The sequence below is a fragment of the Chiloscyllium plagiosum genome, chromosome 41, assembly GCF_004010195.1.
Source record: "Chiloscyllium plagiosum isolate BGI_BamShark_2017 chromosome 41, ASM401019v2, whole genome shotgun sequence".
NCBI classification, from domain to species: Eukaryota; Metazoa; Chordata; class Chondrichthyes; order Orectolobiformes; family Hemiscylliidae; genus Chiloscyllium; species Chiloscyllium plagiosum.
Genome location: NC_057750.1, coordinates 2,092,089 through 2,103,852, shown reverse-complemented (window position 1 = coordinate 2,103,852; position 11,764 = coordinate 2,092,089). Strand labels below are relative to the sequence as shown.

Here is an 11,764-nt window from a genome sequence, read left to right as displayed (position 1 = left end):
TCCGGAACCCTGATAGGGGTGGGGAGGGAAATATATCCTTGGTGGTGGGGTCCGTTTGGAGGTGGCGGAAATGACGAAGGATGATTCGATGTATCTGGAGGTTGGTGGGGTGGTAGGTGAGGACTAGTGGGGTTCTGTCCTCGTGGCGATTGGAGGGGAAGGGTTCAAGGGCGGAGGAGCGGGAAGTGGAGGAGATGCGGTGGAGAGTATCGTCAACCACGTCTGAGGGGAAACTGCGGTTTTTGAAGAAGGAGGCCATCTGGGTTGTTCAGTATTGGAATTGGTCCTCCTGGGAACAGATGCGGCAAAGGCGAAGGAATTGGGAATATGGGATGGCATTTTTACATGGGGCAGGGTGGGAAGAGGTGTAATCTAGGTAGCTGTGGGAGTCAGTCGGTTTATAGTATACGCCCATGTTGAGTCGGTCGTCCGAGATAACACCCACTTAGTCATAAGCAGTACCTATAATCTCAACTGATAATTTGTTTAAGAACAAATTTCTCATCCAAAACAAAAAAACCCTGTACATTTTCAGAGGCTGATCAAGGTGAATGATGTCATGCAGGGAATAAAGTAGGTCCAATTTTAAGCACCCAGTTTCAGCACACAGCCAGGACAGGGGCAGCATGGGGTCAGATACAGAGTAAAACTCCCTTTCTACTGTCCCCCATCAAATACTCCCAGGACAGGGGCAGCACGGGGTTAGATAGAGTAAAGCTCTCTCTACATTGTCCCCCATCAAACACTTGCAGGACAGGGATAACACAGGATTAGGTACAGAGTAAAGCTTCCTCTACTCTTTTAAACTGAAAATAAAGCTCCCTTGATAATGTCCCCATCAAATAATCCCTGGACAGAGGAAGGTTAGATACAAAGTAAAGCTCTTTCTTCACTGTCCCCAAAAACTCCTAGGACAGAGACAGCATGGGGGTAGATAGTAACAGTGCAGGGGAGCTTCATTCTAGCTATATTGACATCTCTGTCAAATCTTCCAACTATGTCTTTGCTCTAAGAACAACAACTCCAGTTTCTGAAACTCAACCGTGTATCTGAAGTCCCCCTGCCTGGAACCATGCTGTTAAATCTCTTCAGCAGCTTCTAAACTCTTAAACTGTTATCCCACCTGCTGAGATTGCACTCTCTGCAAATTTTCTGGCAGAAAGTAACACTGATTGTTTGTTTTGCAGTATTGTACGACTGAGGTGTGGACTCTGGCTAAGCAGTGATCTCTCAGTACTGCTATGAAAATCAGATACTGACATGACACAACATGAACCTTCCTTAGACACAAGTAAATGTGGAAAAAAAAAGTTAAACAGACACAAGGTAGAAGGAACAGTAAACAGCAGCTTTGAGGCAGAAGGAAGGGCAAGTAAAGGAAGCCCGTTTGGAGAGGTTGAGGTACACCAGTCTGTTACAGGCCACGCACACATACGAGTTTTGACGGGATTCAGTCAAAAATTGCTGGCTGCACATTTAAACAGAAGTCTGGGGCAAGACTGACAAATGGCCTTGGTGCGTGCGACAATTCAGTTATCCCCAACCCCAAGAAATCGGAGACCTGGAACAGAGAAAGCTGCTTCTTGCTCAGAACTCACTATCCTGCCTTTCTTGGAGAGAGCCTGTTTTAAACCACCAAAACCAGAAGTAAAAGTCAGAGACTCATTGGGATGCATTGCTCAAATTATCACCAATATCTCCGCTGAATATGCCTATCGACCTGAGTGACCCGTGCTGGCACTTCTGCTCTATTTCAACTGACTTACACCCCTCCTCAGCTCACTCAATCACCATATCCCAATAGCTGAGCATGACTGCACTAGCTTTTCCAAACAAAATCCAACTGGTCCCACTTCCCAGCTCTTTCCTCTTACTGCAAATTTCTGCTTTGCAGGTCTTTACCCAGTTCACTTCTGAAAGTTATTACTCAATGGGTTTCCACCCACCCATTCATGCAGCATGTTTCAGATCACAATAACTCAATGAGTGGAAGTACGTTTCCATCTCACCTCCGATTCCTTTGTCAATTACTTTCAAGTCTTCCTACACTATCAGCAGCCTCTCTCCCCCAGCACTCCACCCCAATTCCCTACTATTATATAACTGTTGGCCTCTCCACATCTCATGTCAGCTCTGATGAAGTCATCTAGACTTGAAACATTAGCTTGTTCTCGCTCCATGGATGCTGCCTGACCCGCTGTGATTTCCAGCATTTTTTGTTTTCAGTGCAGATTCCAGCAGCAATTTGCTCCTACTTTCAAGTCTTCCCTTGGTTGCCATCCCTTCAATTATCTGAAATAATTTCTCCCTTTCTGCCAATAACATAATATTTTGTACAACTCTTAAATCTTCCTTAATTCCCCTCTGCTCTGAAGAGAACAATCACAGATTCGCTAGTCCCTCATCTGTGCGGGCATTCTAGTAAATATCCTTTGCACCTTCACCAGGACTCTTAACCTTGCTATATTCTGGTACTCAGGAATGGACACAATACTCCAAGCTGGGATCGAATCAGTGTTCAGAATAGAATGAAGGAGATTCACGAGACCTGAAATGTTAACTCTGCTTTTCTCCCCAGAGATGCTCCCAGAGTTCCTCCAGCAATTCCTGTTTTTGTTTCAGATCTCCAGCACCAGTTCTTTGTTTTATTACGAGAAAATGTTTTTCCCAACATTATTTTGAGAATATTGTGCAGATAGCGCCGACCGTGACCCGTCAAACTCAAAGCAAGAGCCGTGTTAGTAGAAGCGTCAGAGAGCGAGAGATTGGGAGGAGGACGGGGGACTACCTGTCCAGCCCGTATCTGCTGGAACGGAGTGTTCGGCAGCGAGGGCAACACTGTTTGTCCTTTGGAGTCCGCGTGTCCCGCAGGCGTGGCCGGTGCCAGCCCCATGCTACTGCTGACGATAACCGAGGCAGGGACGCTGCTCGTGGTGGCAGTCGGTGCTAAGCTGTGAGGGGACGGCTGGTTCAGGCCTTTTTCCTGTTGGAGTTTCAGAGCCGCCTGGTAAAGCTGCTGCTGTTTCTGTTCCTGCTGCAACGTTCAAGACAAAGTTATCAGCACACGCCGCACCAATAGCGAGAGCTGAACTTCAGGGACTTGGTGGAGGGGTGAAGCAAAATACTTCAAAAAAAAAAAAACAGGTGATGCAAAATTATAAAACACAGTGGAAGTATGAGACCTGCAGTTGTGGAGCTGCCCTGGGAAATGTCCTTCCCAGGACTAAGTGACCTCCTAAAGCCCTCTTTTCCAATTGTGGCTTCTTTCACATCTTCCATTTCAATCACATCACCACTGGCAATCCATCCAGCCTTCCTTCTTTCTCCTCTTTTAAGATGCTTCTTAAAGTCGCTTTCTTTGACCAAGCTTTTGGTCACCAATCATCATCTCTCACATGGGAGCATAGAAGTTGGGAGGTCATGTTGCAGCTGTACAGGGCATTGGTTAGGCCATTACTGGAATACTGCATGCAGTTCTGGTCTCCCTGCTTTAGGAAGGATGTTGTGAAACTTGAAAGGGTTCAGTAAAGACTTACAAGGATGCTGCCAGGGTTGGAGGGTTTCAGCTACAGGGAAAGGCTGAATGGGCTGGGGCTGTTTTCCTTGGAGCATTGGAGGCTGAGAGGTGACATTAGAGAGGTTTATATAACTATGAGGGGCATGGATGGGGTAAATAGACAAGGTCTTTTCCCCAGGATGAGGGAATCCAAAACTCGAGGGCATAGGTTTAAGGTGAGAGGAGCAAGATTTATAAAGGACCCGACGGGTAACTTTTTCACACAGAGGATGGTGCGTGTATGGAATGAGCTGCCAGAGGAAGTGGTGAAAGCTGGTACAATTGAAATATTTAAAAGGCATCTGGATGGGTATATGAATAGGAAGGGTTTAGAGGGATATAGGCCAAGTGCTGGCAAATGGGACTAGAATAGGTTAGAGTATCTGGTTGGCATGGATGAGTTGGACCGAAGGACTGGTTGCCACGCTGTTTGGCTCTATGACTCAGTATTAGATTTTGTTTGACAATCATTTGCAAGAAGCATCTTGGGACCTGAAAGGATCTCCATCAATGCAATTTCCTGTTGAAATACGGTTGGCAGTCAAAGCAGTCATAGGGATGTACAGCATGGAAACAGACGCTTTGGTCCAACCCGTCCATGCTGACAAGATATCCCAACCCAATCTAGTCCCACCTGCCAGCACCCGGCCCATATCCTTCCAAACCCTTCCTATTCATATACCCATCCAAATGCCTTTTAAGTGTTGCAATTGTACCAGCCTCCACCACTTCCTCTGGCAGCTCATTCCATACACGTACCACCCTCTGTGTGAATAAGTTGCCCCTTAGGTCTCTTTTATAGCTTTCCCCTCTTACCCTAAACCTATGCCCTCTAGTTCTGGATTCCTCGACCCCAGGGCAAAGGCTTTGCCTATTTACCCTATCCATGCCCCCCTACTGTTAGATTCGCATGTTGGTTGGTATCTGCCTTTTTAGCTTTACTGCACAGTTTGTGTTTCATTAATAAATCTATCTATACTGTGTAGTTCCACCTGTTCTATAATCTACACTCTCTGCTATAAGCACTACTGCTTCCTGAGGGTTCAGTTGGAAAAGTCAACCATTCCCTTGGTCTCCAGTCTCACCGCTGACTGACCACCGAGGTCTCTGGGTCCTGCAGCTCAGGGAACATCAGGACATGAGACAAGCGCATCTTATGGTGGTTGGACAAAGCTCACAATGAAGCTATAGCCCAGAGTACCTTGGATTGATTTTCAGGATGAGTGGCAGTGGAAAGATAAAAACAATTCCGATCCTAGTCAATTCTGGCAGGACTGACAGTATAAACACCGTCAACTGTTGGTTGACGGAAATTATATGATATTAGAAATGTAAATCTAATAGCTCCACTGGGCTAATGATAGATCGGCCTTTATTTCAAACAACACGGAACATAAAGGAAAGTGGTGCTTCAGCTGTTCACTGTCCTGGTCCCACTTAGAGTAACTGCATTCAGTTCCAGGCACCACACTTCAGGGAAAAGATACTAACAGTGGAAGGAGAGCACAGGGCAGACTTATCAGAATATCACTGGGACCCAAAGGGTTAAATCATAAGAATAAGCTCTATTATCCTTGGTTCTTCTGCTCAAATTTAGACAAGTCGAGACATGATCTAATTGAGGGGTTAGAGATAATTAAATGGTAAAGAGAGAGAAATGGTGTGCTTTAATTTGGGGGAATCCAGAACAAGGAGGTGCAACTTTACAACTAGAATTTGATTGTTCAGGGGCGATGTCAGAAAGCACTCCTAAAGACACGCATAGACACAGACCACTCTGAAAACTTGTGATTTCAAATAAATCTGTTGGAACTATAACTTGGTGTCATGTGGCTTCTGACTTTGTCCATCCCAGTCCAACATTGGCACCTCCACATTGTGTGCGCGCGTGTACACACACACACACACACACACACACACACACACACACACACACACACACACACACACACACTCTTGCCCTCTGAAGAACACAAATGTAGAGGGTCAGTTTAAGCCTGAGATTGTGGAGAAGTAACCTGCATTGCTGCACCTGTCATAATGCTTGTTACTGGAACCCCGAAGCAGTGATCCCTGGGAGGAGAGAGATCAGGTTTGGACCTGATGCCGCTCAAACCCCGACACTCACACGGGTGAGTTACTGATTAAGGCCTACCACTATGAGTCAGGAGAAACAAGACAGCTTTAACTTAAACCTCCCTCAATCATGGCTGTGACAATAAGTCAGGTGACCAGATGAGAAGGCTGATGAGCTGGGGCTGAGAGGAGACAAACAGAGACTGTAGTGGAAACGTGCCTCGGAGCTCATTCATTTCAGGAAAGACAGGACAAACAATCTCCTGCAAAAGAAATCACAGAACCACAACTTGCAATTAGGCTCTCATTTCTAATTCCCCCGTGCTTCGGCTCAGCAGCTTACTTTGGAGAATCTCTACTGACTTTTTGTTTAGCCATGATCTAATGGAAAGGGGGACAGACTTGAATGACTTCCTCCAGTACATACGTTCTGGCACAATTATTACTATTTAGGAGCTGAGAGAGGTGGGCGTAATTTTTTTTCCCTCTCCTCAGACAAGGAGCGTCAAACAAGAGTGATTAACATTCCACCCAATATATGTTCTTCACGCTTAGCTGCTGAATGCATGGCTTCATTTGACATCAGGACTGTAAGAGTTCCCAAAGTCTCGAGTTAGATTTCTAGCTTCTGTGCTCTCAGCCAGATTACCTGGAGGAGACTGACAGTGTGTCCCGGCTGGGATCCGGGGTGTGATTTCAGCAATGCAGCTGTGACTGTGCACATGTGAAGTGGTCACAACTACAACGCCACAGGCAGTCAGTCAGGCCCTGCCATCACATCACTTTGTGCCAAAGCTCCGCAGTGGCCCATTTCTGCTGAACCAGATTCCCAGTGGAGGAGCGTGCGAGGAAAGCAAACCGCAGGAGAAAGGAGGAAGGCCTTGAATCTTTAAAGGGGATCCGATGGCCTCGTGGAATCATTTGCTAGATTATTATTCCAAGAGCTTGGTAATTTTCTGGGAACTCTGGTTCGAATCCTGCCACCGCAGATGGCGGAATTTGAATTCGATAAATTTAGGGGAGTCTAATGATGACCGTGAAACTGTTGTGGTTGTTGGAAAAACCCATCTGGTTCACTAATGCCTTTTAGAGAAGGAAGCTGCCATCCTTGCCTGGTCTAACCTACATTTGACTCCACACCCACAGCAATGGGGTTGACTCCAAACTGCCCTCTGGTCAAATAGGAATGGGTAATAAATGCTGGCCTAGCCAGTGATGCTGACATCTGTGAGTGAATTGAAAAAACAGCTGCATTGAAATATCACAGCCTTTTAACCTTACCTGTTGGAAGAACATGTCAGCTGCATCTTGGCTGATGACTCCCGCAGATCCTTGCTGGCTGATAATAATTTTCCCAGGGGTTTGCACCATACTGCTGCTGCTGGACTGAGGGGCTGAGGCTAACTGCGCCTGGACGGATTGCTGCTGTTGCGATGGCTGAGCTGGAGATGCTATGGCAGTCTGGACAGTCAGCAACGAGGGCTGCCCATTCCCAAGAGCCATTAACCCAGGGCCAGGTCCCGCTTGCTGCTGGATGACGCTGGAGCCCTGGGCGTTGCTGGCCGGCTGTTGGATGCTCACTGACTGTCCGAGACTCTCTCCACTGTTCAGCATGGTGACCTGGTTGGGCAGTGTCACTCCCTGTACGACAGCCGACTGGCTCTGCTGGTTGACGGCCCCACCGGCCAGGGTTGCCTGGACAGGTGCTGATGTCTGAGGGTTCAGACTATTCGCTAAAGACACTGGCATCTGGAAGACTGCAGACTGACCCACGGGGCCAGGCTGCAGCTGGATGGGAGCAGACAAGATATGGGTTGCTCCGTGAGCATTCTGGGCTGCTATTACCTGGCTCAAGTTCAGCTGTCCGGCGATGTTCTGGTTGGTCAAGATCTGAGCCGGCAAGGTCTGGTTGGCGATCAGCTGACCGGCCGGACCCTGGCTAGCAATGATGTGGGTCGCGGGCGCCTGACCACCAGCAGACTGGGCAGTCAGTATCTGCCCGCCCACATTTGCCTGCAAGGCAGAGAGCTGTTGGGAAAGAGGGACAGCTGAGGCACCAGACAGTTGGCCTTGCAGGAGGAACTGGTTCTGACTCTGAAGCATAGCCTGCTGCATATGCTGAGGCTGAATGACAATGCTGCCACCTTGCAGGTGCAGACTCAGGGATTTGCCCAAGGCTTGCTGCTGCGCCTGATGCTGCTTGAAAACATTGGAGGAGATAGTCTGGGGGAACCCAGTCCCGGAGGCAGAGAAAACCACATTCTGCACAGGCTTCCCTGCCATGAAAGTCACATTCTGTTGGGCCTTTTGTTGTTGCTGCTGTTGCTGCTGCTGCTGCTGTTGCTGTTGCTGCTGCAGTGAAGTTTCATTCTGGATGGTCAGTGCAGTATTGGTGGAAGCAAACGGCTTCGAGCTAATCTGAAAGAGTTTGTGCTGGATGACTCCTCCCGTTGGCTTTGGCTGGATTGGAGTCGGGGTCCTCTGAATGATGACGTTTTGGGCTGAGAGTGGAGCCTGCGTCATGGGATTGCTCATGGTGGGCCTGACCGTCAGCGCCTGATTTGCCTGAGCGATGGATGTACCAGCAAAGAGAGAGTTTCCATTCAATGCTCCAGGAGGGGCACTCTTCTGGAGCACGAGTCCAGCGTTGGGCGGCGAGACCCCAGCAGAGTTCAAGGCCACTTGCTGCTGGTCCGAGGCCGGCGAAGATATATAGCTCCCGACCGGCACGGTGGTCACCTGGGTAGGCTGCCCAGCCTTTGTGATGATCTGCTGTGCCGGCTGGTTGATGGTCATGACTGACTGGTTTGACAACTGCCCAACCACTTGGATCTGCCCGATGCCCAATGCCCCGGACGGGCTTCCGTTTGGCAGCCCCTGGAGATTCGAGACGGGCTGCAAGGTCACATTGCCGAGTCCGACTTGCTGCAAAAAGGGCTGTACGTTGATGGCCTTGTTCACAACTTGGCCGCCTATGGTCTGTTGCTGGATCAGAGTCTGCTGGGCAAGGACTGTGGGCTGCTGCTGCAAACCAATCAGATCAGTGCTAGTTGAGAAAAGCTGGGAGGCATCAGCTGCCTGTGATACCGGCTGCAAGGAAGGGAAATGGAGCGAGGCAATGTCTAGATCAGCATCCTCTTCTAAAGACTGCTCTGTGATGTTAGCCTCTTGCAAGCTCTGCTGCAAGATATCACACGGCTGGTCAGAATTCTGCAAGTTGGAACCAGGAGATGGCCCAAGGATATCATCTTCCAGGAAATCGAGATCGACTGCGCTGGAGGAATTCTGAGTCTGCCCGCTGTTCAAATGATTAACAGTCGTATCCTGTACATTAAGCTGAAAAAATTCAATACATTAGCAACTCTCAATTAGATTCTCCAGTCCAAAACAATTAACAGTCAAGGATCACAGCAACGCTCATGCAGCAACTGAAATGCGATTGAATCACTTTAACTGGAATGTTAATTGAATGACAATAGAATACAAAATGAAAGCATGTTTCTACAGCACCTTTCATACTAACATATCAAGTTCTGGGCATCACAATTCAGGAAGGATATTAAACAATAGGGAAGATACAGATTTATTCAAATGATACATGGGAGGAGGGACTTAAATTTTTTTAAAATTATATCATCATGGGATGTGGGCAAAGTATTATTTGTTCCCTATCCCCAGTGCCCTTCAGATTTAAGAGCTGACCAAGTTGTTGTGGGTCTGGAATCATGTGTCGGCCAGATTTCTATCCCGACAGGATGAGTGAATCAAATGAATTTTTGCAACAATTGATGATAGTTTCTCATCTTTCAGTTCCAAGTTTAACAAAAAATTAATTGAATTTATGTTCCAGCAGCTGCTGCAGGGGAGGCAACAGCCTAGTGGTATTATCACTGGGCTGTTAATCCAGAAACCCGGGTAATGCTCTGCGGATGCAGGTTCAAATCCTGCCACGACTGATGGGGGAGTTTGAATTCTATAAATGTCTTCATTTAGGAGTCTAATGTTGACCATGAATCTATTGTCGATTGTTGGGAAAAACCCACCTTGTTCACCGATGTCCTTTAGGGAAGGAAACTGCCACCTTCATCTGGTCTGGACTACATGCGACTCCAGACCCACAGCAATGTGGTTGACTCTTAACTGCCCTCTGTGTAGTTGGGGATACTGCCCAGCCAGTGATGCTCTCATCCCATGAATTATTAATAATAACAAGATTTGAATCCAAGTCCCCCAAGCCTGGGGAATTAGCCTAGTGATATTACCACTGTACCACCATTTCTCTCTAAAGTCAAATGCAAAGACTGAAACTGTTTTTGTGTGGCAGAGAAGGTGAAGGGGGAGACAGAATATATGTTCAAAGTTATGAAAGGCTCGATACACAGAGAGAAACTGCTGCCAGGGACTTGATGACCATTAATCAGAAGACATGGATTTTAGGAAATTGGGAATGGAAGCAGAAGGGAGTTGAGGAGAAATGTTTCTAAGCCAGTGGGTTAATGATTGTCTGGAATGTAAAACAGTAAAGCTGCCATAGTCCCAGCGTACCAAAGGGCTCTCTCATTAGACAGAAGGAGATCAGTGCTGGTGAGTTTAACTGGAGGGTCATCATGCTTCAGGTGAGAGGCGAGGTGAAGGTGGGACCTTCATGATAACCTCAGCCAGTGCAGGAATTAAACTGATGCTGTTGATGTCACTCTGCATCGCTACCCAGCCACCTATAATGTACTGTCTGAAAGGGCGGTGGGATTAGATTCAACAGTAACTTTCAAAAAAGGGAATTGGATAAAGACTTGAGAAGTAAATATTTGGAGGGCTCAGGGGAAAAAGCATAGAATACAAGAGCTAGGACGTCATGTTGGAGGATACTGTTTAGACCACACTAAAGCGGTATGCGCTGTTCTGGTTGCTGTACAACAGGCAAGATGCTATTACACTGAAGAGGGTGCAGAGGAGATGCAGCACCACGTTGGCCAAGTTGGAATGTTCCACAATGAAGAAAGACTACAAAGGCTGGAGTTATTTCCCTTGGAGAGCAGAAGGATGCAAAGGCATTAGCAGAGTATCAGTTTGGTGAGGTATGCAAAACTCTTGCCCCCTGAATAATAGGATTTTACATTCATTCCCATGCTATGACTTGGGCTCAAAATCTAATCTAGTAATACAGCACTACAGGAGTGCCACGTTGCAGGAGGAACTGTGTTTTGAATACAATGTCAAATAGGAGGTCCAGTTGTATGATGAAGGAGGTGGATAACATTTCTCCCACAGCTGGACACACCAAAAACAGATGAACTGGTCATTAATCATCCCTGCTGACACCAAAATAGGTGGAAAGGCAAGTGGTATGGATAACAAAGATGTTACAGGAGTATGTAAGTTAGCTTGCTGAGCTTGAAAGTTTGGTTTCAGACGTTTCGTCACCATGACAAGGTAACATCATCATTGAGACACTCTGGTGAAGCGCTGGTAGAATGTCCCACCTCTCTATTTATAAGTCTTGGTTTCTTTAGGGTGATGTCATTTTCAATTTTTTTTTCAAGGCAAGGTAGATAGGATCGATATTCGATGTGTTTATTGATGGAGTTCTGGCTAGAATGCCATGCCTCTAAGAATTTTCATGCATGTCTTTGACCTGTCCCAGCGATAGTGGGTCTAGCACCAGTATCAGGGGTCATTGCCGAAGCAGTAATGTAGACTCTTGAACAAGCTGCCCTCCCATCTATCCAACACAAACTTTGGGTCCGCTGCGTTGATCACACCTTTGTCATCAGAAATGGAACAAATTAGAGGAAGCATTCAACACTATCAACAATATCCTGACAGGCAAAAAATTTACAAAAGAGGAGAACGACAATACACTCCCATTCCTAAGTGTGACAGTTGAACAAACAGTTAACAGAGAGCTTCAAATCAGCATCTACAGAAAAACAACAAACATGGACAAAATACTTAACTTCAGAAGCAATCATCCCAAAACTCACAAACGGAGCTGCATCAAGACATTATTTTAAGGAGCTACATCACACTGCAGCACCCAAGAACTACAAAAAGCAGAAGAAAAATAGATATACAGGTTTTCAAGAAAAATGGGTACCCAATAAACACAATCCACTGATTCCTCAGAAACAAACC

General features: G+C 46.8%; 1 protein-coding gene across 1 annotated transcript in view; it reads right to left on the bottom strand.

Moving 5' to 3' along the window:
* LOC122542677 (BRD4-interacting chromatin-remodeling complex-associated protein-like) overlaps window positions 1–11,764 on the bottom strand; it is a 52,542-nt gene that overhangs the window by 27,702 nt on the left and 13,076 nt on the right. Inside the window, exons 5-6 of the mRNA XM_043680655.1 lie at window positions 6,914–8,968; window positions 2,789–3,034 (exon numbers count right to left, since the gene is read on the bottom strand). Of these exons, the coding sequence (XP_043536590.1) occupies window positions 2,789–3,034; window positions 6,914–8,968 (2,301 nt within the window). The remainder of the gene's footprint in view (window positions 1–2,788; window positions 3,035–6,913; window positions 8,969–11,764) is intronic.